This window comes from Dryobates pubescens, chromosome 1, assembly GCF_014839835.1.
Source record: "Dryobates pubescens isolate bDryPub1 chromosome 1, bDryPub1.pri, whole genome shotgun sequence".
Classification (NCBI taxonomy): domain Eukaryota; kingdom Metazoa; phylum Chordata; class Aves; order Piciformes; family Picidae; genus Dryobates; species Dryobates pubescens.
This window is the reverse complement of record NC_071612.1, coordinates 37714423-37738963: the sequence shown is the minus strand read 5'-3', so window position 1 is coordinate 37738963 and position 24541 is coordinate 37714423. Positions and strand designations below refer to the sequence as shown.

General features: G+C 40.1%; 1 protein-coding gene across 1 annotated transcript; it reads left to right on the top strand.

Moving 5' to 3' along the window:
- The first annotated feature begins 2117 nt into the window (after positions 1-2117).
- Positions 2118-24540, top strand: DTHD1 (death domain containing 1). Its single transcript, XM_054174105.1, has 10 exons — positions 2118-2388; positions 6151-7060; positions 7825-8155; positions 8823-9002; positions 10376-10620; positions 12945-13109; positions 14033-14322; positions 15457-15701; positions 23013-23070; positions 24251-24540. The coding sequence occupies exons 1-10, from the start codon at positions 2118-2120 to the stop codon at positions 24538-24540; spliced, it is 2985 nt and encodes a 994-aa protein (XP_054030080.1).
- The last annotated feature ends 1 nt before the right edge of the window (position 24541 follows it).

Sequence of the window (24541 nt, the reverse complement as noted above, 5' to 3'; positions counted from 1 at the left end):
TTCTTTCTTTTTTTTGCTTTCACTTACATATCCCAAAAATTTTGGATAGAAAGATGACATTTTCCACTTCCTGTTCATGAAGATCTATGTCCTTTTCAGAGTTACTGGTTTACTAGGAATAATTTGGGAAAATGTGGAGATGCTGGACCATCCAAAACAGTAAACAGGTTAATGACTCACATACCTTTTCTTGTTAACTTTCAGTGTGATCAAGCTAGCTCTAATGAGTCAAAATGAAATTTCCTTTTGAATGTAATAATTACAGCTGGTTTCAGCTCCTACATTTGATTAAAGACACTTTATATCTTTCATTGTTATTTTAACATTTATACAGTGCTTTACATCTTCAAAGCACTACTGACATTACTTTATTAGTTCTTGCAATGCTTAGATGCAGTTTTCAGTGTGCTTTTATATCACAGCCCCATTTTAATTGCTATTTAAAGCTGCATTAATTATATTTATAATGGGCCATAAAAAGGGATGTTTAGTAGGAAAGCCACTGTACCAACAATTTTTCTAATACATTTCATAACCTATGAAATATTTTGGTGTATGTGATACAGTTCAGATTTAGCTCAGTACTGAATTCTGCTATTCAGGGTTTCAGGCCTGAATTAGCATCAGGGAGAGAATTTTATTGCTGTTCCTCCAACAGTTTTCATTGCTGTCTTAGTGAAACTTCTTTTCTTGCTGGGTGAAATGGAAATCAGAATGAGAATCATTTTGGCTGGAAAAGATCATGAAGTCCAACCATTACCTAATTCTGACAAGGCTGCTGCTAAACCATGTCCCTCAGCATCACGTCTCTGCCACTTTTAAACCCCTCCAGAGATGGGGATTCAACCACCTCCCTGAGAAGCCTGTTCCACTCAAGATGTTACCCAGATATACAGCCCAGACTTCCCCTGATGTTGTTTCCTCTCTAACTATCACTTGTTACTAGAGAGAAGAGACCAACTCCCACCCCACTCCAACCTCCTTCCAGGTAGTTATAGGAAGCAAGAAGATCTCCCCTATGTCTCCTTTCCTCAGTTCCCTCAGCCGCTCCTCACCAGACCTGTTCTCCAGAGCCTTCACCTTCCTTTTCCTTCTGTGGACACACTCCAGCAGCTCAATGTCCTTGTAGTGAGGATTCCAAAATTGAACCCAGTACTCAAGTTGAGGCCTCACCAGTGCTGCATCCAGGGGACACTCACTTCTTTGGTCCTATTGACCACACGAAATCACTGCAAAGATTATCACTGAAGTATCAGTACTTAACTTTCACTAGCTGAAGAAAAGTTTTTTTAAAAGTCACAGAACCACAGAATGTTACAGGTTGGAAGGGACCTCCAGAGATCATCTAGTCCAAGTACCCTTCCAAAACAGGTTCACCTATGGCAGGCCACACAGGAACATGTCCAGGTGGGTTTTGAAAGTCTCCAGAGAAGGAGTCTCCATAACCTCAGTGGACAACCTTCCCATGCTCCACCACCCTTACTGTGTCTATTGCTAATAAATATTTTTGCTATCACAAAATTAGATTTGTAGATCCTTGTACTGCTGAAATCTACATGTAATTCAAATACGTCATCCAGATTGGATAGCAGCTGGGACCTGTCCCTCCTGTTTGATGCCTCTGAGCAACAAATGTGTCAGAAAATGGTGTCAAGTGGCCAACAACATTTAATGTTAGTTCAAAATGAAAACATTTCCCTATTGTTGGTGACTATATACTGATGATGTCACAGTTGAGCTTGATTTCATGGGTACGGATCATTTACAACCACTGAAGTAAGAAATTACTCAGAGCCCCTGAAATTTAAGCCACTGCTACATAACTGCATTGCACAAGTTCCCTTAAAGGTGCACGGTGTATGTTGGCATCTCTTGGCAAAGCTTGTCCATAGTTACAGGAGAACCACTCCTTTCTGTCACCTAGTAACTTCTCAACAGTCAACATCAACTCAAAGTTCCTGAGCTAGACTTCGACTTGTCAGTGTGCATGGAACACAGCGCTTGCAAAAACACTCCTTAGGCTACAAACACCAAACAGTGTAGTAGTCTGAACCAAGAACAGCAACTTGTGGAAGTGTTTCAGCAGTGCAGTAGCATATTCTGAACATAAAATGGAAATGGCTGAAGGTAAGATTACACCTGCAGGCAAAACAGACCAACTCCTGGCAAAAATCTTGCAGGTGAAGTTGCTATCAAGGGAAGTGCTTCAGAAAAGTGATCTGGATAATGAAGGTATAGTGGAATATGTGCTTAGACTGACCTCTTTAACAAAAGAGTTGAGCAGATTTCTCAGTCAGGAGCTGCAGAACCTTACAGAAATTATTCAAGATATCTGCCACTTGCTGACCGCTCTCCATGACAAGCACAAGGAACTGACTTCAAGTCCAGGCAAGTATGGAGGGATTTACCTGTAGAGAAAATAGACTGGGTATACTGGTGGCTTAATTCTTCTGTGTGATGATGCTGGGGCATCTTACTTTCCATTTGTTAGTATTTCAGTACCAGAGTAGTGACACATTAGAACCGGCTGCTGAGGACAGTGGGGGTCACCATGCCTGGAGGTGTTCAAAAAATTAGTAGCTGTGGCACTTTGGGACATAATCTAGTAGTCATGGAGGTGCTGGGTAGAAGGTTGGTGTTGATGATCTTGGAAGTATTTTCCAGCCTTAATGATTCTATGATTAGCCCAAAATAATTCACATTTCAACAGTTGCATCACACTGTTTTCAAGTCTGTTACATGAGATTCAATATAAGACTCATAATTCTCATTATGTGAGAAATATAACTAAAGAGAATTGTTTCTAAGATTTATGTATATTTTACTTTGGTGGGTTCATCTTAGCCAGGTCCCAGATGCTCACCCAGCATCTTGTTCCCCATCCTCAACAGGATGGAATAGCTCATATGCTGATATAAAGAAAAAGAAATCACTTAATGCTTACCATTATAGGCAAAACTGACTTAAAGTAAAAATTAATTTCATTTATTGCCAATTGGATAGTGAGAAACAAAGGCCAAAATTTTAAACAATACTTTGCCCCACCCCTCCTTTTGCCAGACTCACCTTTGCTCCTTCATTCTCAACTCCTTTACTTCCTTCTCCTCTCAAGAAGCACAATAAAGAGAAATTAAATATAAAAAAGTGATTGATGTCTCCACTTCAAGAAAAGGAGCAAGATACTGATATTATTCTTTAGATTGCTTCGTAGGGGAAAAAGAAAAATACATTATGAGTTTACAAAAAAAACCCCACCCTGAAACAACAAAAACAACAAGCAAAAAACCCCAACCGACCAACACAAACCAAAAAACCACCCCACAACAAAAACAAAACAAACCACCAACTCACCAAACAGAAAATGAGTCTGTGAACTGAAAAGTTGTAACAAGAGATAGCAGAATAAGTTATGGATCACAGAACCATTAAGATTGGAAAAGACCTCTAAAATCATCAAATCCAGACATCAACCCAACAGCACCATGCCCATTAAATCATGCCAAGTGGCATGTCCACACATTTCTTGAACACCTGCAGGGATGGTGACTCCACCACCTCCCTGGGCAGCCTGTTCCAATGCCTGACAACAGTTTCAGAGAAGAAATTTTTCCTAATATCCAACCTAAGTCTCCCTTGGTGCAACTTGAAGCCAGTTCCTCTCATTCACCATCTTCATTGCCCTTCTCTGGACATGCTCCAGACTTTCAATGTCTTTCTTGGAGTGAGGGTCTCAGAACAACCTCCTACATAAACAAAACTGTTATTTTAAAGTTTGGGCTCAATGAGCTTAAAGGTCTTTTTCAACCAAAACCAATCTATGGTTCTATTTCCAATTCTTTTGTTAAAACTATTTAGAACTGCTTCACAGTTATAAAAGTGCCCCTGGCAAACCAGCAGGCAAACTTATTTTTCTTTGAACTACGAGTGGAAAAAATACATATATTGAAAGTATCATTGTTTGTCTGCTCCTTTTTTGTGTTTGTATTGGGGGTTTGGTTTTGGATTGGGGATTTTTTTGGTGTTTGATTGTTGTTGGGTTTTTTAAATTTTTTTTTTAACTCTTTTTCCAAATACAGTCAAAATCAATATCCAAGAACAAGTTATTCCAGACCTGAGAAAGTATTGCAAGTGAATAGTTTTTAGACTGGGTTCAACAAGAACTTAAAAATCTTTGTTCTAAACTGTTGTCTGTGTAGGTTTAAATTAAGCAATGCAAATAGAGATGAAAGTGAAAAGCCTATCTAAGTGATATAACATCACAAATTGATGTTACATGGACAGGCACAGTGATGAGTGATGACAATTTTACTCTATAGAATTATTTTCTGAGGTCAAAACCTTGAGATATTGATTTACCACACATGACATTATTGAAAGAAGTGAAGCCAAGCCAGTGATTTCCTGTAAATCTTGTATCAGCCTTTCCTAGTGTTCTTCCCCTGTGTGTCTCTGTCCTTGGTAAGTGCAGAGCCACCATCCCATGTTTCACTCTCTACAAGTTTCTTATTTCTATTGATTTGCACTGGATTTAACCTGCCAAACAAAACTTTCCAGGATCTCACAGCAGCAAACAGAAACAAACAATAAGTTTTCTAATCACTTTGCAATAAATCTAACTAATGAAGACAAAGTTCTAGTTGTAGAGATTGACAGCACAAGGTGGGGGGAGTGCTGAAAGAAGCACGTCTGAAATCCTTAGAGAGAACATCTGGAAGTACTTCCAAGAAATGATGTATGATAAAAAAATGAAGGATCATAAAATAAATAGGTTAAAACCTTACATGAATGGTACATTCTCCTTCTCTGGAGACTTCCAAGACCCATCTGGATGCATTCCTGTGCAACCTGCAATAGGTTCTATGGTCCTACTCTGGCAGGGTGGTTGGACTCGATGATCTTCGGAGGTCCCTTCCAACCTCTAACATCCTATGAGCCTGTGACTGTGTGATTTTTGTGCAATCTTCTTCACAGAATCACATATTAGGTTGAAAGGGAACTTGAAAGATCATATAATACAACTCCCCTGCCAGAGCAGGATCACCCAGAGCAGGTGATACAAGCAGGTTTAGAATGTCTCCAGAGAAAGACTTCAGAACATCTCTGGGCAGCCTGTTCAGAGTTCTGTCATGCTCACAGTGAAAAAGTTTCTCTTTATGTTTGCATGGAACCTCCTATTTATAAACATGAATGAGGTCACCCCTCAGTCTCCTCTTCTCCAAGCTGAAGAGACCCAGCTCCCTGACCCTTTCCTCATATGGGAGATGTTTCTCTCCCTCAATCACCTCTGTTTCTCTGCACTGGACTCTTTCAAGCAGTTCTCTGTTCTTCTTCACCAGGTGTTTTTAATTATATGCAACAGCAGCCTCGACAATTCCTATAACTGCAGGCCACAACTGGTGAACTTTAATGTTGTATATCTGCTGGTGTTTTTGTGTTATCCTCTGTTGTCTATGGCAAAAATTCAAAGCTGCTAAGCATCTTCTATATTGAATCATAGAATGGAATCACAGAATTGTTTTGTGTAGAAAAAACCTTTTAGATCATGAAGTCCAACCATTACCTAACTCTACCAAATCTGGGGCTAAGCCATGTCCCTCAGCACCAAACCTCTGTGGCTTTTAAAAACCTCCAAAGATGGCGATTCAACCACCTCTCTTGGGATCCTATTCCAATGTTTGGGAAGCCTCACAGTCAAGAAGTTTCTTCCAACAATCAGCCTAAACCTCCCCTGGGGCAAGCTGAGGCCATTTCCTCCTGCCCCATCTCTTGTTACTTGGGAGAAGAGCTTTGTTAGAGACACATGCATTAGAATCTTGCAGGATTCAATCTTAGGAAATACATATAGTTAATGTTTAGATCTAAAGTTCTTCCCAAATTGATCTGACAATTATTTGCCAAATTTATTTGACTATTATTTACCAATTGCATGCTTTAGACTGACTGTCACCAAGCATATATCTAGTGTCTGATCATTAGAAAGGTGGTCATTAAGGTTGTCACAGCAGTACTTTCTCAACAGACATTTGGACAGGTACACAAATGTACTTGCCTGTATTCAGTTCTTCAGAAACTGAATCAAACTGAATAGCAGTAAGTGCAAAAATATTAAATAGAAGCCAGGAAATACATTGTGCTTTGTGTATTGAGTAGCACTATGGTACTGGAAGGAATTCATTCAGTATGTGCCTAAGAGTGTTCATATTTTGGCTAGATTTCATAGCAAAATTCAACTGTTTACTTGTGGTTTTTTTGCCTCAGAGTACAGCAGAATTAAAGACTGTCTGCAGAAAGTGAAGGATTATTTCACAAATACAGTCTCATACCTTCAAGAGGCAGAAAATAAACTTTATGCTGCTAATCGCAGACAAGATGGTGGCTCCCAGATCCAGAATGCTCAAAATGCTTCTAGAGAAACAGCTGTGTGTTGCTCTGAAGGAGAAGTAACAGGGCCTGTGCAAGCATCTTCTAGTCCCAGTCAACAATCCCAAGGAACTCCTTCCCTGAACAAGACAGAAAGTCAGAATGTGAATGAAATCCAGAAAACTGAAACTAAAACTGTGGAAATAGATGTTGTGGCATCATCAGCTGAAAACACATCTGCTGGAGAACAGGACGTTGGCAGAGAACCTCCAATGAAAAAGAAAGATGGTGAACACAACTCTGTTGCAGAGAAAAAAGCTTGCAATAGGAAGAATAAACTTTGTGAAGGTAGCTCTGCCACTAAAAACTCTCCAGAACTGGCTTTTCAGCATGCTCTTACAAGCAGTGGGGAAGGCAATCTGTCTGAGACACTGGAAGTCATTTACGACAGAACTGTCCAGAATCTTTCAGAACAGGATAAAAAAGCAATAGTCAAAGAATCTTCCAAAAGGGTAGAGAGTGAAGAGCATAGCCTGGCAGAGCAAACTGGAGACAGTAAAATGGAAACAAATCCTGAGATTTGTAGGAACAACCAAATTACCTTCACAGCTTCAGCAGAAACTGGTGATGTTACCACTGTGAATTCTTCTTCGAATGATTCAGAAGAAGCACAAAAATCTAGGCACTGGATGAACAAAGAGTAAGCACATATTCTTCTTTTTAGTAACAGATGTACATAAATATTGCTTATTAGCATGTGTATAAACATCTGTGAGCCCAGAAACTCAGTAAGCGTTTATTGGACAGCTGCTGGCCACGCACAAAACAGCAGTTTACAACTTAAGCACAAGCAATGAAGACCTTCAATTTGATCTAAAGTAAACTGTAACTTCCTATTTCTTTGCATAATTGTTTCCTTTTTTTATCAGAGAGGCACTGAGTCACAGCCAGTGAAGTCAGTACTTCCCAAACTGCTGGAAATCAGTAGGAAAGGACTGCAGTGGGTCAGGTTTATAACAATTTGTAGACTCTTCTGAAATAGATTAAACATGAATTTTTCAAGCTTTTCCCATCTATTCAGAAGCATGGTTTTATGGATGATCTGCTTATGCTACAATGTAGTACATCATTCATTAAAAATCTAAGACACAACCCCACCCAAAATACAAATAATAAGAGGACACAGTCTCAAGCTGCACCAGGGGAGGTTTAGGCTGGATGTTAGGAAGAAGTTCTTCACAGAAAGAGAGATTGGCCATTGGAATGTGCTGCCCAGGGAGGTGGTGGAGTCACCATCACTGGAGGTGTTTAGGAAGAAACTGGATGGGGTGCTTGGTGCCATGGTTTAGTTGATTAGATAGTGTTGGATGATAGGGTGGACTCAATGATTTCAAAGGCCTTTTCCAACCTGGTTAATTCTATTCTGTTCTAATTCTATTCTATTTTACACTCTTTTTTCACCAGATTTCTAGTGGAAGAGAGTAATAAGAATCAATGTGAAGTGGCTTGTTTTATTAAAGCCCCTGCAGCTGCTTTGGAGAACCTGAAGTGTAAGATAGTCAATGACACTAGTTCCTTGGTGGTGGAGGATTCTGAGGAGCTGGTCAGCAATGTCATCAGTATTGAATGCTCTGATTGTGAGAAAACAATTCCTTTCCCTATCAGCATTGCAATCCCATTTACTTCTTGCTTCAGAGGAAATTATCGGGAGATTCTGGTGAAGGTGACTGATGTGAACTTTCAATCCAACTACTTAACTCCTCTTTCTTTGGAGAGGCCCCAGGGAAGCCACAAGGTTGGTAACCTCTTCTTTAAGCATTGCAAGAAACATCATTCCAGTTTACCAGTTAAGCCTCTGCAGAGTTAGAAGTAAAACTGTAATTATTAACCCCTATTGCTCACAATGTGGGGTTAAATTAAACTTGTCTTCTTAATATCTCAAGACCTAATCCTATTTCAAATTTAGTGTTTAACAAGGACTTTAAGACAAGTCTTTGATCCCACAATACTAACGACTGAGGTGTTTGATCCCACAATACTAATGATGGACTTCATGATTTTTGTAAACAAGTACAATATATTGCCATATTTGATACAATTAAAAACTTAAGGGGAATGATTTTGCATTCAGACCACAGAGAAGTAATACAATCCTGTCCAAACTCCATCTCAAAGAAACACAAGATGGTTCTTTTTCTTTAAATGCAAAGAATTGCATTGGGCCACATTCATCACCCAGTTTATAAGCTTGTTTTATTTCACCCCAGTCATACACTGGAATATTAATGACATCAGATGATGACTAGAGATCACCAGATAACTGGGCATCTAGATGGCAATAATACAAAATTTATTTTCACCTTGCTCTATAAATAATGTTGCCTTCTCAAAATGCTAATCCAGTGCCGAACACAGCTTCCTTTCCCTCCAATGTACTCTAACCCTGCATTCTTTTTATGCAGAAAACCTTTGCAGAAGTGAAAATTTACCACCTGGGTGTATTTTCTGTGTTGTCATGTTTCAAGAAAGAAGCTTTTACTGTTACAGAGGCAGGACATTCACAAAAGCTGAGCGTGGATCCTAGAATCTCTTTCTGTTATCATCCAGAGACATTCAGTTCTCCAGCACCCATGCAGTTAAAGGTGAGCTCGAAATATGCAATACTTGTTCCATAGGTCTCTTATCTGATCAGTTCTGAAGCAAGGATGCCAATAATGTTAAAAGTCTACCTAGTACACTATTAGAAACCTGTGAAAAGTGGTTGCAGCTCCACATCCTGTAAACACACCAAATGGTTTCCTGTCAACTTTCTTTAAACCACATAATGTCGTCAGTAGGCAATGACATCTCTAGGTAAAAAGAAGAACCATCAGTGATACCTCCAGCTAAAAAGAACCCTCTAGCTTTGATGAACTTCACAAAATACAGTTGGTTTCAGTACTGACATAAGCATCAACTCCAAACTTCAGCTTCTTGGCCCAGTGTTTAAGTTAAAGAAACAAATTTTTTTTTCACCTGACTTCTATTCTGCCCTAGTGAGGCCACATCTGGAATATTGTGTCCAGTTCTGGGCTCCCCAGTTCAAGAAGGACAGGGACTTGTTGGAGAGGTACAACAAAGGACTGCAAAATTATGAGAGGACAGGAACATGTCTTTTACAAAGAAAGACTGAGAGAGTTGTGTCTTTTTAGTCTAGAATAGAGGAGACTGAGGGAGTGACCTCATAGATGCTTATCAATACTTCAAGTGTGAGTGTCAGGAGAATGTGACCAGTCCTTTTTTTGTGGTGCCCCGTGGCAGGACATGGGGTAATGGGCACTGGAACAGGCTGCCTAGAGAGGTGGTGGAGTCCCTGTCTCTGAAGGCATTCAAAACTTGCTTGAACATGTTCCTATGTGCCCTTCTTTAGGTGAACCTGCTTTGGCAGGGAGATTGGGCTTGATGATTTCCAAAGGTCCCTTTCAATCCCTACCATTCTATGATTCTGTGATTCATTATTTTTAGCAACCAGTGCAATGGAAGGTTTTGTCCCCTCTTAGTCTTATGCTGAGAATAATCTCCAAATTTGCTTCAGTTACAACATGCTCCTCCTTTCCTCCATGAAAACATTGATTCTGAGGTAAAGAATAGCTAAAATCAACAGTAGAAAAAAACAACAAACAAAAACCAACACCAAACACCCAAAAATCACAACGAAAAAAAAAAACACAAAAGAGGGAAAAAAAAATCTTAGAATATTATCAAAATCAGAGGAAGATCAGGATTTTCAAAATCTGAAAAAAAAAAAAAACAATCAAAATATTCCAGTCAATAAAGGTTGAAGTTTTTGGGCAATGTCCAAGCACCTGATTGTGCTTTGTGTAAAATCTTGATATATTGATAAGGTTGTTCCTGGAACCTAAAACTTCTGTGATAGTCCAATTCCACAAAACAAATTGATTTGTAAAAAATCAGGCATGTTAAGAGAAGATTTATTCATCTACAAATTAATTTTGGAATTGCTTTCTACCTTTAGATTCAGCCAATTGAACCATCATTGCTTTCAACATTGAAAGCAAGACATGATATGTTCCACTCAGTGATATCTACTAGTGCACTGGTTTACGTCCAGCATCCTTCAGCCCAACCATTTAACAACCCAGTGACTATTACTCTACCCTGTCCTTCAAACCCAGACCAAAAAAGGCAAGGAGATGAAACAGAACACACAAGAGCCATTAGTGATACAGTAAAGAGGGTTGCTGCAGCATACCAGCCTCGGTAAGAACAACTTCACCACAGGTTCAGTGCTGGCAAAACATCAAAATGAATGAATGAACTAATTAATTTAAAGAGTTGCTAAGTAGTCATTTCTTTGTATTCAAAATGTGGTAGTTCCTTAATGCAGTTTGGAATGGAATGGAATGGAATGGAATGGAATGGAATGGAATGGAATGGAATGGAATGGAATGGAATGGAATAGAATAGACCAGTTTGTTATACCTAGAAGCATTGTTACAAACACTAGAGCATGTCCCCACAATTCTTATGCTACAGCTTCAGCTGGGAACGTCATACAGCATTTGATGTGTAATCTTTATAGAATAGAATAATATTATTATACATGCACATTATCTTTCTATCAGAAGTGAGGATGAAACACAAGAGGGATGTGAGTTTGTTGGAGAAGGTCCAGAAGAGGGCCACAAAGATGATAGGAGGACCTCTGCTATGAGGGCAAGCTGAGCAAGTTGGGGTTGTTTCAGCCTGGCAAAGAGAAAGCTCCAGGGACACCTTATAGTAGCCTTCCAGTACATGAAGAGGGCTGCAGGAGAGCTGGAGACAGACTTTTCATAATGGCATACAGTGATAGGACAAGGAGCAATGGTTTTAAGCTAGAGAAGGGTAGATTTAGATTGGACATTAGGAACAAGTTCTTTACTAGGAGAGTGGTGGGACATGGGAACAGGTTGCCCAAAGAAGTTGTGAATGCCTCAAACTTTAGAAGTGTTTAAGATCAGGCTGACAGAGGCCTTGAGCAAGATGATCTAGTAAAAGATGCCCCTGTCCATGTCTGGAGTATTTCATTTGTTGGGTTGTATATAGGGTCTGAATTTGAGGTGAATGGGTTATTCACAATCCACTGTCAAAAAACTGATAAGGAGAGGTGTGGGTGAGAATGGAGTGATGGGCCTCTGTAAAATACACCCTTAGAATCATAGAATCAATAAGGTTGGAAAAGACCTCAAAGATCATCAAGTCCAAACTGTCACCTTGTGTTCATTAGAATAAATTCAGTCATTAGAATAAATTATCCAGAGCATACCATGTCACAGTTACTTGATTCTGAGTATGATATCAGCATAATCACCTGATTTCATGAGAGCCTTCTTGTATTTTCTCTGTTGAAAGAGATAATGGATAGCAGTTATGCCTGCTTTTCTAAATTCCTTCGTCATTACTGAAGAATAGACTAGACTAGACTAGACTAGACTAGACTAGAATAAACCAGGTTGGAAGAGACCTTTGAGATCATCGCATCCAACCTATCATCCAACACCAACTAAACCATGGCACCAAGCACCCCATCGAGTCTCCTCCTAAACACCTCCAGTGATGGTGACTCCACCACCTCCCCAGGCAGCACATTCCAATGGCAAATCACTCTCTCTATGAAGAATTTCTTCCTAACATCCACTCTAAACCTCCCCTGGTGCAGCTTGAGACTGTGTCCTCATGTTCTGGTGCTGGTTGCCTGGGAGAAGAGACCAACCCCCACCTGTCTACCACTTCCCTTCAGGTAGTTGTAGAGAGCAATAAGGTCTCCCCTGAGCCTCCTCTTCTCCAGGCTAAGCAACCCCAGCTCCCTCTGCCTCTCCTCATAGGGCTTGGGCTCCAAACCCCTCCATCTGGAAGAAAAAAAATGGGTTGTTGGGGTTCTATTCAGGTATTTGCATCTAGAGACTCTAAATCTCGGTGAATGACTCAAACACAATCCATAATAATTACTGTGTGTGATATTAACTAGCAGATTAAACAACATTTATTCTAATAGAAACCTTCAGGCTAGATGTTAGGAAAAAGTTCTATACAGAAAGAGTGATTGCCCATTGGAATGGGCTGCCTGGGGAGGTGGTGGAGTCGCCATCACTGGAGGTTTTCAGGAGGAGACTTGATGGGGTGCTTGGTGCCATGGGTTAGTTGTTTGGGTGGTGTTTGATCGGTTGATGGGTTGGACGCGATGATCTTGAAGGTCTCTTCCAACCTGGTTTATTCTATGTATTCTATGTATTCTTTCTTTTTTTCCCCTTCCCTCCCCCCCACTTATTTTGTTTCTGAAGAATTGAGAGGATTTTTTAAAAATCTCTTAACAATTGTATCACTTACATACTGAGGAGTGTTGGACTTGATGGTCTCTGAGGTCTTTTCCAACCTGGTTTGATTCTATCATTCTATGAGCATTGTTCCAGATGCAGATTTTCAGCAAGGTGGGAAAAAACCACATGCTGTCATCAAGGAAAGCAGAAGGGAAAGCAGAGCTACAAATACAAACTTAGTCTTTTGAAGGATTTATTTTTCATTGTCTGTTTTCTGTTTTTCCCCAGGGCTTTGAGTGCTTCTGTGCGAAAAAATGGGGGAAATCTCAGTGATACTTTGAAATTATTAGGTCACAGAAACAAAGAAGAAGGGTGGAAGGTGTTTGATGATGTTATTATCCAGTATGTAAGGAATGGGCTTGTATCATTTCAATTAAATGAGCATTTAGAAAGGTAATGTATGAATAATTTATTAAGTTTTTATTTACTAAAAACATTTGCCTCCAAGTATTTGTATCAAAGGAAATTAGTAGAATTAAGAAATCATCCACTATTCAGAGGTTAATCTTTATTTGAAAATCTGATTAGGCTCTCTAACTACAAAGCAAAAATATTTATGGGGATTTCTAACTAGGAAATATTCTCTTATTTTCATCTAAAATTGGTGTGCACAAAGAGGCAAAGAGTCAATACACTCTACTGAAGCAGGAAAATTACCACCCTTTCTTGTGTTGGAAACCAAGAATGAAAAGGAGGTAGCAAAAGGTTCACTGGAGGCCAAGGCTTGTGTTACTTTCCATAAAGATGTTGAGCTGCTGGGACGTGTCCAGAGAAGGGCAACAAAGCTGGTGAGGGTCTGGAGCACAAGTCCTATGAGGAGAGGCAGAGGGAGCTGCGGTTGCTTAGCTTGGAGAAGAGGAGGCTCAAGGGAGACCTTCTTGCTCTCTGCAACTACCTGAAGGGAGGTTGTAGCCAGCTGGGGGTTGGTCTCTTCTCCTGGGCAACCAGAACCCGAACAAGAGGACACAGTCTCAAGCTGTGCCAGAGGAGGTTTAGGATGGATGTTAGGAAGAAGTTGGCCATTGGAATGGGCTGCCCAGGGAGGTGGTGGAGTCACCATCACTAGAGATGTTTAAGAAGAGACTGGATGGGGTGCTTGCTGCCATGAATTGATTAGATGGTGTTGGATGATAGGTTGGACTTGATGATCTCGAAGTCTTTTCCAACCTGGTTAATTCTATTCTATTCTATTCTATTCTATTCTATTCTATTCTATTCTATTCTATTCTATTCTATTCTATCCTAAATTGATCGTTTCTAAAACAATTTAAGATAGAAATATTTATTTTCTTGCCTTATTTTTTTTCTTCATACAGGTTTGTTGTCCTTCGCCTTTCATTCCTCTTGGACAGCACATATCTTCTCCTCTTTGCCCAGGCTCTGGAAGAAGCTCTTTGCAGCACAATGGCTAATGTGATACTGTATCAGAAAAAAGAAAACCCATATCAAATAGTAGTTTTGCTATCTGCATCCAAAGATTTAACCTGTGAGCTTCAAAATCTCCATGAGGAGGGCTACTGTGGTCCTCCAGAACCTACACAGCAGTTCCCATTAAGAGAAGGAGAGCAGATTCATTTTAGGTTTAGAGGCAATATTTGTGCCTCAGGTAAGGTAACTAATTGTTGCATCTGGATAACCATTACCAATCACTTCAGGTATTCAGAAATACCGTATGTGAACATTAAGTATATTGTGGTTAGTCACAGCACATTCAATTATTTCAGTGTTTTGCTTCTTGGCAATGAGGGGCAAATGCTCTAACTGAAAAAGAAAATCATAGAATCTTAGAATATATGTTTGGCTATATGTCTGGCACCCTGTACATTTTGTACATAAACTCTCCCAATGAAAACTTCCTATAGCCTCAAGAAAGGATTATTCTTCAAAAAGAGGTTTCTCCAGTCCCCAAGGAATGTCTGCTCATGCATGGAAAGGATAGTGTAGAGATAGATAGCCTAAAAATGCACCTACCTCTCTGCCTCCATTCATTTTGGTGTTCCAGACAGACACATATCCATCCTGAGTAACCAGAAAGCATATGCTTCTAATTCCATTCACAGCACCATTTCATTTTTATTTCTCTATGGGTTATGTGTTTTACCCCTTTCCATGTTCCTTACCTTCCAGCTTGTCACACAGCCTTCACCATTTATTCCTTATGCTAAGTCAAGGGGCTAAGATAGCTACCAGTGAAGGCATTTCAAGTATTGAGACAGACTGGCAGGAATGTTTGAACCTCAGATATTCAACATAAAGTATTAACAACCATAGAATCATAGCATGGTTTGGGTTAGAAGTGTTCCAACCCTCCTGCCATGGACTAATCATCTAAATCAGAGAATCACAGAATCCTTTGGGTTGGAAGAGATCTTCAAGATCATCCAGTTCCAACTCTACCCCCCCTGCCATGGGCAGTGACACCGTCCACTAAACCAGGTTGCTCAAGGCCTTACCAAACCTGGCCTTGAACACCAGCAGGGAGAGGACATCCACAGCTTCCCTGGGCAACCTGTTCCAGTGTCTCACTACCCTCACTAGAAAGAATTTCTTACTAATATCCAGTCTAAATCTCCCTTCTTCCAGTGTAAAGCCATTGCCCCTTGTCCTGTCACTACAAGCCCTTGGAAAAACAATCAACTGTATTATGATAAGCTCTATTTGACTCACCCTGATGAATTATTTTAGATGCCACATGTCTAAACAAAGTATAACTTTTTTTTTTTTTTTACATGAACAGAAGAGAATGGAAAAGATTTTGGAAAAGTCTACAGGCTGATCTTTCATTCACAAAGAAAATCCAGGCTGAAGCTCCAAATTAAAGAAGTGGATGAATTTGGTAACCACAGTTCACCTCATTACAAAGGAACAGCAGTGTTTTATAAACTTACCAGAGAGATGATAACCAAGGAATGGGAACAACCCATGCCATGTGGTGAATATCAACAGCACTCTCTATTGTGTAAATTAGCACTAACATTACCAAAGGTGGGTTTCTCACTTGAATGTTACAGATCTTTACACATTAATTAGGCAGCATTAATTAGGCCTTCCTACTTTTTTATCTATCCTCCATCCATCCATTATAATAATTTAAAACTGATAATGCCTAAAATCAGGATTTTTTTCTTAGAATGGTCTGGTTTGGAAGAGACTTGCAAAGGTCATCTAGTCCAATCCCCTCTGCAGTAAGCAGGGACATCCTCAGCTAGATCAGGTTGCCCAGAGCCCTGTCGAGCCTCACCTTGAATATAGAATAGAATAGAATAGAATAGAATAGAATAGAACAGAACAGAATAGAATAGAACAGAATTAACCAGGTTGAAAAAGACCTTAGAGAACATCAAGTCCAACCTATCACCAAACACCATCTAATCAACTAAACCATGGCACCAAGCGCCCCATCCAGTCTCTTCTTAAACACTTCCAGTGATGGTGACTCCACCACCTCCCTGGGCAGCACATTCCAATGGCCAATCACTCCTTTTGTAAAGAATTTCTTCCTAACATCCAGCCTAAACGTCCCCTGGTGCAACTTAAGACTGTGTCCTCTTGTTCTGGTGCTGGTTGCCTGGGAGAAGAGACCAACCCCCAACTGGCTACAACCTCCCTTCAGGTAGTTGTAGACATATCTCCAGGGATGGGGCCTCAACTACCTTCCTGTGCAACCTGTGCCAGTGTTCCACTACCTTCATGGTAAAGAGCTTGTTCCTTTTTAATAGAGAACAAACATTCCTTAATAATTCAGCTATTTCAATTATGATCATGTTGAAGAATTATAAAACATGAATGAAGCTGATCATTTGGCTTTAATGAATAATTAGTAAATTAAATACAACACACCTACCTACTGGTGTGTAGATACACAAGGCAATGGGAATGTCATCCACACCACTATTTGGTGATGTCACCTTCGTTAACACAACATTACAGTATTGTTCACTCTTGCTCTTCATACCTTTTTCCAGCCAAGTTCTCTTTTGGCTCATTTGCTGGCTAAAAGATAGGGGGGGAAAAAGAGTCGGATCAAGTGGTTGGTTGTCTCAAAGGGTGATTATTGCTAGTGAAGTTCCACACAGATCCATGCTAATATTTTCATGAGAAACTTTTGGATAATTAAGTGAAAATTCTGATGAGAGACAAAATATTCAGAGAACTAAAGTTGTCTGGGAAAAATCACAGAATAAGATGATACTGAACCACTAGAAAATAAACCAGATAACTTAGGTGTCAATACCTGGTTTGTTGGGATGGATATACATAAATAATTTCATATTGACTTACTGTAAATCACCTATTACCACTCAGAAGTTTATGCCATATGTTTATGAGGCATCTGTGTCCTGACAGCACGTTGAAGTTCTGGTCCTAGAACTCAGAAAGAGGATTTGGAAGAAGAGAAAAGAAAGAAGATGATGATCAGAAATACAGCGTTGTTCTAGGCAGAGAGCCAATACACTGATGACAACGCTCCAGGCAGTTTCTGTACTGAAATATTGTCAACACTGTTCAATATTATGTAGGAGCTGGAAAAGGAATGTTTATAAGATCATAGAATTATTTTGCTTGGAAAAGATCTCTAAGATCATTGAGTCCAACTGTCAACCTAGGACTGCCATGGCCATTAAACTGTGTCCCAAAGAGCCATATCCACACATTTCTTGGACACCACCAGAGGCAGTGACTCCACCACCTCCCTGGGCCCGACCACTCTTTCAGTCAAGAAGTTTCTTCTAATATCCAACCTAAATCTACCCTGACAAAATTTCAGACCATTTACTCCTGTTCTGTCACCTGATACTAGGGAGAAGGGACCAACCCTCACCTTACTCCAGACTCTTTTCAGGGAGTTGTAGAGAGCAATGAAGTCTCTCCTGAGCTGCCTCTTCTCACCAGGGATACAATCACTTCCCTACTCCTGCTGGACACAGTATTCCTGATCCGACTAGGATGCTCTTGGCCTTCTTGGCCACCTGAGCACACTGCCTGCTCATGATCAGGTGGCTGTCAACTAGGACACCCTCTTCCTTTTCTGACAGGCAACTTTCCAGCCACTCTGTCCCAATCCCAGAGCGTTCTTGGGGTTGTTGTGACCCAAGTGCAGGATGCAGCACTTGGTCTTTTTGATTCTCACACCATTTGCCTCGGCCCATAGATCCAGCCTGTCCAGATCCCTTTGCAGAGCCTTCCTACCCTAAAGTAGATCAACATTCTCACCCAATATCCTATCATTTCAAAGGATGTAGGAGAAATGATATTGGTAAGTGGTAGATGTAAATAGGATGAAAACAGGACTATAAAAGAATATACTTTTTACATACAAAAATAATCAAGAGGTGAACTCACTTTCACAGGATATTTGCAGCCATTAAAAATGTGTTTGAGCTGGAAAAGGAATTGACTGGAAGACAGACAGAACCATACATTAAGCATAACAATCCAGATGCCACTAAATGCCACAGCAATGAAAAGGAAATTCTAATTACTTATTGTATCTTATTATGTGTTCTAAAATTAAGTGATACCAGCATTGAGAATAATAATTAACATAGGAACATTAATCCTGTTTTTAATATCCATGATCTGATCAACATACCTGAATTAGATTTAACTTCACATTTAGGTGGGCTTGCTAATGAGTAAGAGAAATAGAAGGAAATAGTTAAAATTGGATGAGAAAACAGAGGCAGGGAGAATTTAATGTGATAATTGTAGAGCTACGCCTGCCAGCTGTCAAATGCAACTGCTGTTTAACACTTCATTAAAACACAAGTTTAGTGTTAATGGTCATGTACTATGAACACTGTCACTGTCCAGAATTAGTCATATGTTGATGTCATTAACATGTTGTCGCAGCACCTACAGCTATCTGACTACATTCCTGTCTGCAGAGATACACTCAAGGCCTGGGTCCTTCTATTTTGCTAGTTTCTATCTTGTGTACTACTGTGGGGTCAACATCCCTGGAGGTGTTTAAGAAGAAAGTGGATGAAGCACTTAGTGCCATGGTCTAGTTGAATAGTTAGGGTTGGGTGATCAGTTGGACTTGATGATCTTGGAGGTCTCTTCCAACCTGGTTGATCCTGTGACAACAATTTAGCTGCTACAAATCTCACAGTGTAACAGTAGACATTTTCTCAGGAAAATGAAATTAACTTTGGGCTTTTCTTTATTAGTTTGGTTGGGTTGGTTTGGGTTTGGTGTGTTTTGGTTTGTGTTTTGTTTTCTTTTGGTGGTGGTTTCGTTTGGTTTGTGTTTTTTTCCAGATGATAGATTTAGAACTATCCACAGTGCCTGGTTTTGGTTGTAAGACAGATGGAATCTTTAGAAGGCAAAGATTCTAACTACATTTTTACTCATTCCTGTGAAATTCCCACCTAAGTTTTGATCTGCAGAGAGAAGACAGTAACTGTGTACATTATAAACCATTTTTTATATGTTTGTGTCCACATTATCTACTCTCTTACAAATTTATTTTGGCCAGCGGTCTAAGCAGTGGTTGTTTGCTTTGTATGCAAGCACTCACAGCAGTTTTTACTTTAATCATGCTCTACTTGTCCAGAAGTAAGATCTCCACTAACAATTCCCATTTATGGAGCATTCATTTCCTCAGATTTAGTAAACACTGGGTCAAACCTGTTATTGTCAACACGAGTCAGTGGATTAGGATTTGATGTCAAGTATGTATTTATACATCAGTCATTTTTCCTTCCAATTTCAAAGCAGTTGTATTTATGCAAAGCAGCTGAAGAATTGAAAAGGTTAATTTGTCCCTTTCTGTCTGTCCTGTTTGATATGCTGCTAGAGTCTGGTGGTGTCTGAGAGGTCCATTTGACAGAGCACTTCACTATTACTGGCTCAAATCAGAATGCTTTGCAAAAAGAGATGGTTGTAATGCACACAAGCATTATCAAATTACTATTCTGCTGAAGTTTTAAGTCTAATGACTGTCTAACAGCAAAATAGCATGTGATGCTCTGCTTCAGAAAGGCAGTTGCTTAGCTAAATTAAAGGACCTTGCAGACTACAAAACTCCTTTGACAGCCGAGAGACTTTTACCTCCACTGTCATCCAGAACAGTGGGAGCATGTGGTGGGTTGAAATTCCACCATCTCCCCGTGCCCCCCCATTAAATTTGCCAGACCAGCTCATTTGCAAGCAAATGAAAACCATATTTACAAGCAAAACTACAATCTACAATGAAATGCAATGAATATGTACAAAATATACAGTATTTACAGTATGTACAGGTATTTACAACTCATGAACAGCACAAGGACCCCCCCAGTCAAAGATGAGGGGAAGCTAATAGCTTCTCCCTTCCCTGTGCCCCCTAACCCCCCTGTACAAAAGGGACGAGACAGAGCAGAGATGTTAGTACCAGTTACAACAAAAGTGATGCAGCCAAGGTCAAGCAGAAGCAAGTTAGTATCTCCCAGAGTGAAGAGGCGAGAAGCAAGGAGAAATTGTTTACATTACTAGCTTAAGCCCCTCAGCTCTCCAAAGGAATTGCTTAGAACTATCATTATTCTCCTTTTTACACCCAACAGTGATTTGTTTACATTTTACTACTTTCTATTCCAGATCTGTGGAAAATTTTAAAGGCATAGCCTTAAACTACCACAGAGCAGAAGCCAGTGCAGCTGAACCCTGGGTGAATTTAGTGCCTGACTACAGACATTTGATCTTTAAAGGCGGATTTAATGCTTTAGATCTGACGCATTGTGTATTATTGCGCTATTTCTAGACAATATTCATTTTCAATTCTCATCCTTTTTACCACTATTTTAACTGTAAGTAGCATAAAGTGGTTGAGATTAAAGTCAACGCATGGGTAATTGAGTTCATCTACAATACCTTTGAAAATCTCAAACAGACCTTTGAGGTGCTAAATTCTCATTAGTGAGAGAAAATGTTTAAATATAAATGCGTAATTAAAGGAAGCTGAGTCTTGGAAGAAAAACAATGCCCTCTTCTGGAAGACAGATTTATTCCCTTTATTTTGAGGGATTCTTTTTAGCCATGTTATGCTAGCTTCACACTAGGGCACATCCAGTGACAGGATTGCTGTAGAGGCATGCAAAAGGAGGCAGATTTTGATCTCGAGATGAGTGCAGCACAGGATGGGTTTGCACTGCCAGGCAGTGCATCCTGTGGGCACCAAAACATCTCAGGATGAGTACAGCACAGGATGGGTTTGCACTGCCAGGCAGTGCACCCTGTGTGCATCCTCTGCACGCTAAAACCCCCTACCAAGACTGAGTGCAAGCCTAATGAAAAGTTAATTCACAGATGAATAGGTAACAGAATTATATTGACCAGCTGGGTTTGTAGCTCAGTACATAAGAAACACTCCAAATACTGAACAATATATGAAGTCTGTATTATAAAAGTATTTCAGATAAGCTCAGCAGGACCCTGGCTCAGTATGCCCAGCAGGAAAAGGAGAATAATTTATCCAGTCAGAGATTCATGCCCTTAATTCACAAATGGAAAAAAGGGGGAAAACTCAGTGAATAAACCCGGAGCATGTCTTACAGGGAAAGCTGTGCATAAACCAGCCAGGTAATACAACTGAATGTGTGTGACAAAGGTAATAAAAGTGACAAAAAGAGGAAAATCACAGCTTGTAACAAAGAAAAAAATAGCTGAAATTCACTTCACACAAATTAATCTCTTCTGATGCTCAGGGCTTATGTACATAATTTCTTGTTCTATATGGAGTAGAAAACAACAATCAAGCCCACAAGGCTTTCTTATTTCTCAGTTATAGGGGAAAAGGACAAATTCTGTTTTTTTCTTTCTCTCCCATGTTCAGAGGAAGAAAGAGGAAGAACTCTGTACTTTATAATGGAACTTGTCTTTTGAATGCTGATGATTTTTAGTGATTTACAATTAAAGGCTGAACTATGTAAATTGGAGGAAACCAGCAGGTCCAGCAGGTCTAGGGAGGTTCTCCTCTGTCTCTACAGTGCCCTGGTGAGACCACATCTGGAATACTGTGCCAAATTTTGGGCTCCCCAGTTCAAGAGACATGAATCTAATTGTGGCCTTCCAGTATCTGAAGGGGGCCTACAAGAAGTGCCACATCCAATCCCCTCTTGAACACCTATATTTGAGGGTCAAGATGAAGGTGCCAGTCTCTTTTCAGTGGTGCCCAATAACTGGACAAGGAACAACAGGTAAAATCAAGAACACAGAAGGTTCCACTTCAACATGAGCAGAAACTTCTTTACAACAAGGCTGATACATCCCTGGAACAGGCTGCCCCATAGAGGTAGTGAAGTATTCTTGTCTGGTCCTATCTGGACACCTGGGTGACCCACTCTAGGTGATCCTTCTTTGGCAGAGGAGTTGGACTAGAGGATCTCTGGAGGTCCTTTCTAACCCTTAACATTCTATGATTTTATCATTCTATGATTTTATGCTTCTATGAATAAATGTAGCTACAATACAATTTCTAGCCCTAACAACTGCTACTGCATACCTACAAACTGATATTTCCCCTGAAACTGTATGGTAAGCTCACAGTTTTAATGAGAACACAGTGGCAGCAAGGCAAAGTTAATGCAGCATTCAGAATAAGAATCCATTTCATGTAGCAAGGTTCTGTAGAGATTTTATATACACCAGTCAGCGACATGATGCTACTGTTCAAACACTTGTACAATTGCATAAACTTATTAGTAAGCTGCAATAACCATCCCTGTGATGTATTGGTGATGTATTGGTAGCCATTTCTACCTGCTGATGGTGTTCACTGGTTTTCAGTAATGACATAACTGGAAGTAGATGCAATCTTAAATGCTGATTGATTGCAATTAACTCACATATCTGGAGAAACTCTGATATGAGGATAGGCTGAGGGAGCTGGGGTTCAGCCTGGAAAAAAAAAAGACTCTAGAAGGACCTTATAGCTGCCTTTCAATACCTGAAGGAATCTGCAGGAAGGCCAGAGAGAGACTTTTCATAATGGTATCCAGCAATAGGGCAAGGGGGAATAGTTTTGAGCTGGGGGAGAGTAGGTTTAGACTGGATCATAGGAAGAAGTTCTTCAGCATGAGGGTGGTGAGACTCTGCAATAGGTTGCCCAGAGAGGTTGTGAACGCCTCCTCCCTGCAGGTGTTCGAGGCCAGGTTGGATGAGGCCTTGAGCAACAAAGTTTAGCTGAGAGGCATTTCTGCCAACATTGGGGAGATTGGAGTAGATGATCTTTAAGGTCCCTTCCAATCTAAGCCATTCTATGATTGCTATGCCTCATCCCTTATCATGTGGTCATTTCTCTTTCCTCATTGACAGCATGAGAAGATGATCAACCGCCCACGAAGCACGAAAAGAATTTCTTCCGATTCCTCAGGTGAGAACACTTTACATGATAAACTAATAGCAACAGGAGTATTAGTAACACCTATATTTGCTATTTACATTTTTTTAAATGTCAAGATTTGGCTTGGCTGAAATTTTAAAATGCCATATTGAGGAATCAATAGGAGTGATCTACAGCTACCTGAAAGGAGGCTGTAGTGAGGCCAGTGTTGGCATCTTCTCCCAAGTAACTAACAACAGAAGAATAGGAAATGGCCTCAGGCTGTACCAGCAGAGGTTCAGATTGGATATTAGGAAGAATTTTGTTCTTGAAAGAGTGGTCAGGCATTGGAACAGGCTGCCCAGGGAGGTGGTGGAGTCACCATTCCTGGAGCCATTCAAAAAATGAACATATTTGTCACTTTGTGACATGATCTAGTGGTCATGGAGTTGCTGGGTAGAGGGCTGATCTTAGAGGTCTTGTCCAGCATTAATGACTCTGTGATTCTAATGTCTTAAAAGCTATGCAAAGAAAAACAAACAAGCAAACCAAAAAGAAAAAAACATCATTTGACTGGGACATCTTGCAAGATAATGTTGTGGTGGTGGCTTTGAAGAGTATATAAAGTTCTACAACATATACTGTAGAATTTCCTATATAAGGTGACTCAGTTTGTAGTGAAAAGCTCCAGTACCACTGATATACCAGTGATAGGAAATGACTAACCCCTTTTATTTTATTGCTGCCTTTCCCTATGCAGTTCCAAAAGTTACAGATCATTACTGAATCTGCTCTTGACTAAAGACACTTCCTGTCCTAGTGCAGTTACAAAAAAATTGGATTAGAAATAAGAAGTGATGATATTGGGATCCAGAAGAATATTTTTCACCATGAGAACAGTTAGGTATTGGAATAATCTCTTAAGAAAAGCAGTGAATTTCCCTACATTGACAATGTTTAAGACTCAGCTTGGCAGGGTGCTGGGCCACCTCATTTCAACTACACTATCACCTAGAAAGGTTTGGACCAGGTGATCCTTGGGGTCCCTTCCAACCTGGCATTCTGTGCTTTTAACAAAGTCAAAACCAAACCACTTTTAGTTGGGGATTTTACCCGTGGAGGCTCTAGCTTCAGAAAGCTTTTCAAAAGAAAGAAAGAAACATAGCTAAAGACTAATTTAACTTTTAATTTAATTCTGTTTAATCTTAGTTTACTGATTTTTGCCCTTCAGAGGCCCTGTGGGACAACTTGCTGTACTGGCTTGCAGAAGAGCTTGCAGAAGATAACACATCCTTGCCTGCTTTGTGCTTACCTGTTCGGCAGAGCATGCTCCAGCTTGTTAGGCTCAAGTGCCCTGATAATCTAGCACACCAGATCTTTGAGCTGTTTTGCTGCTGGCAAAAGACCCTTCCAAGGTCAGCTGATAAACAGCAGCTCCTGTCTCGCTATTTGCGGAAGAGGGGCAGAAGTGATCTTTCAGAAGAACTTCATTTTAGGTGGCAAAACAAAGTCTTCACTTGAC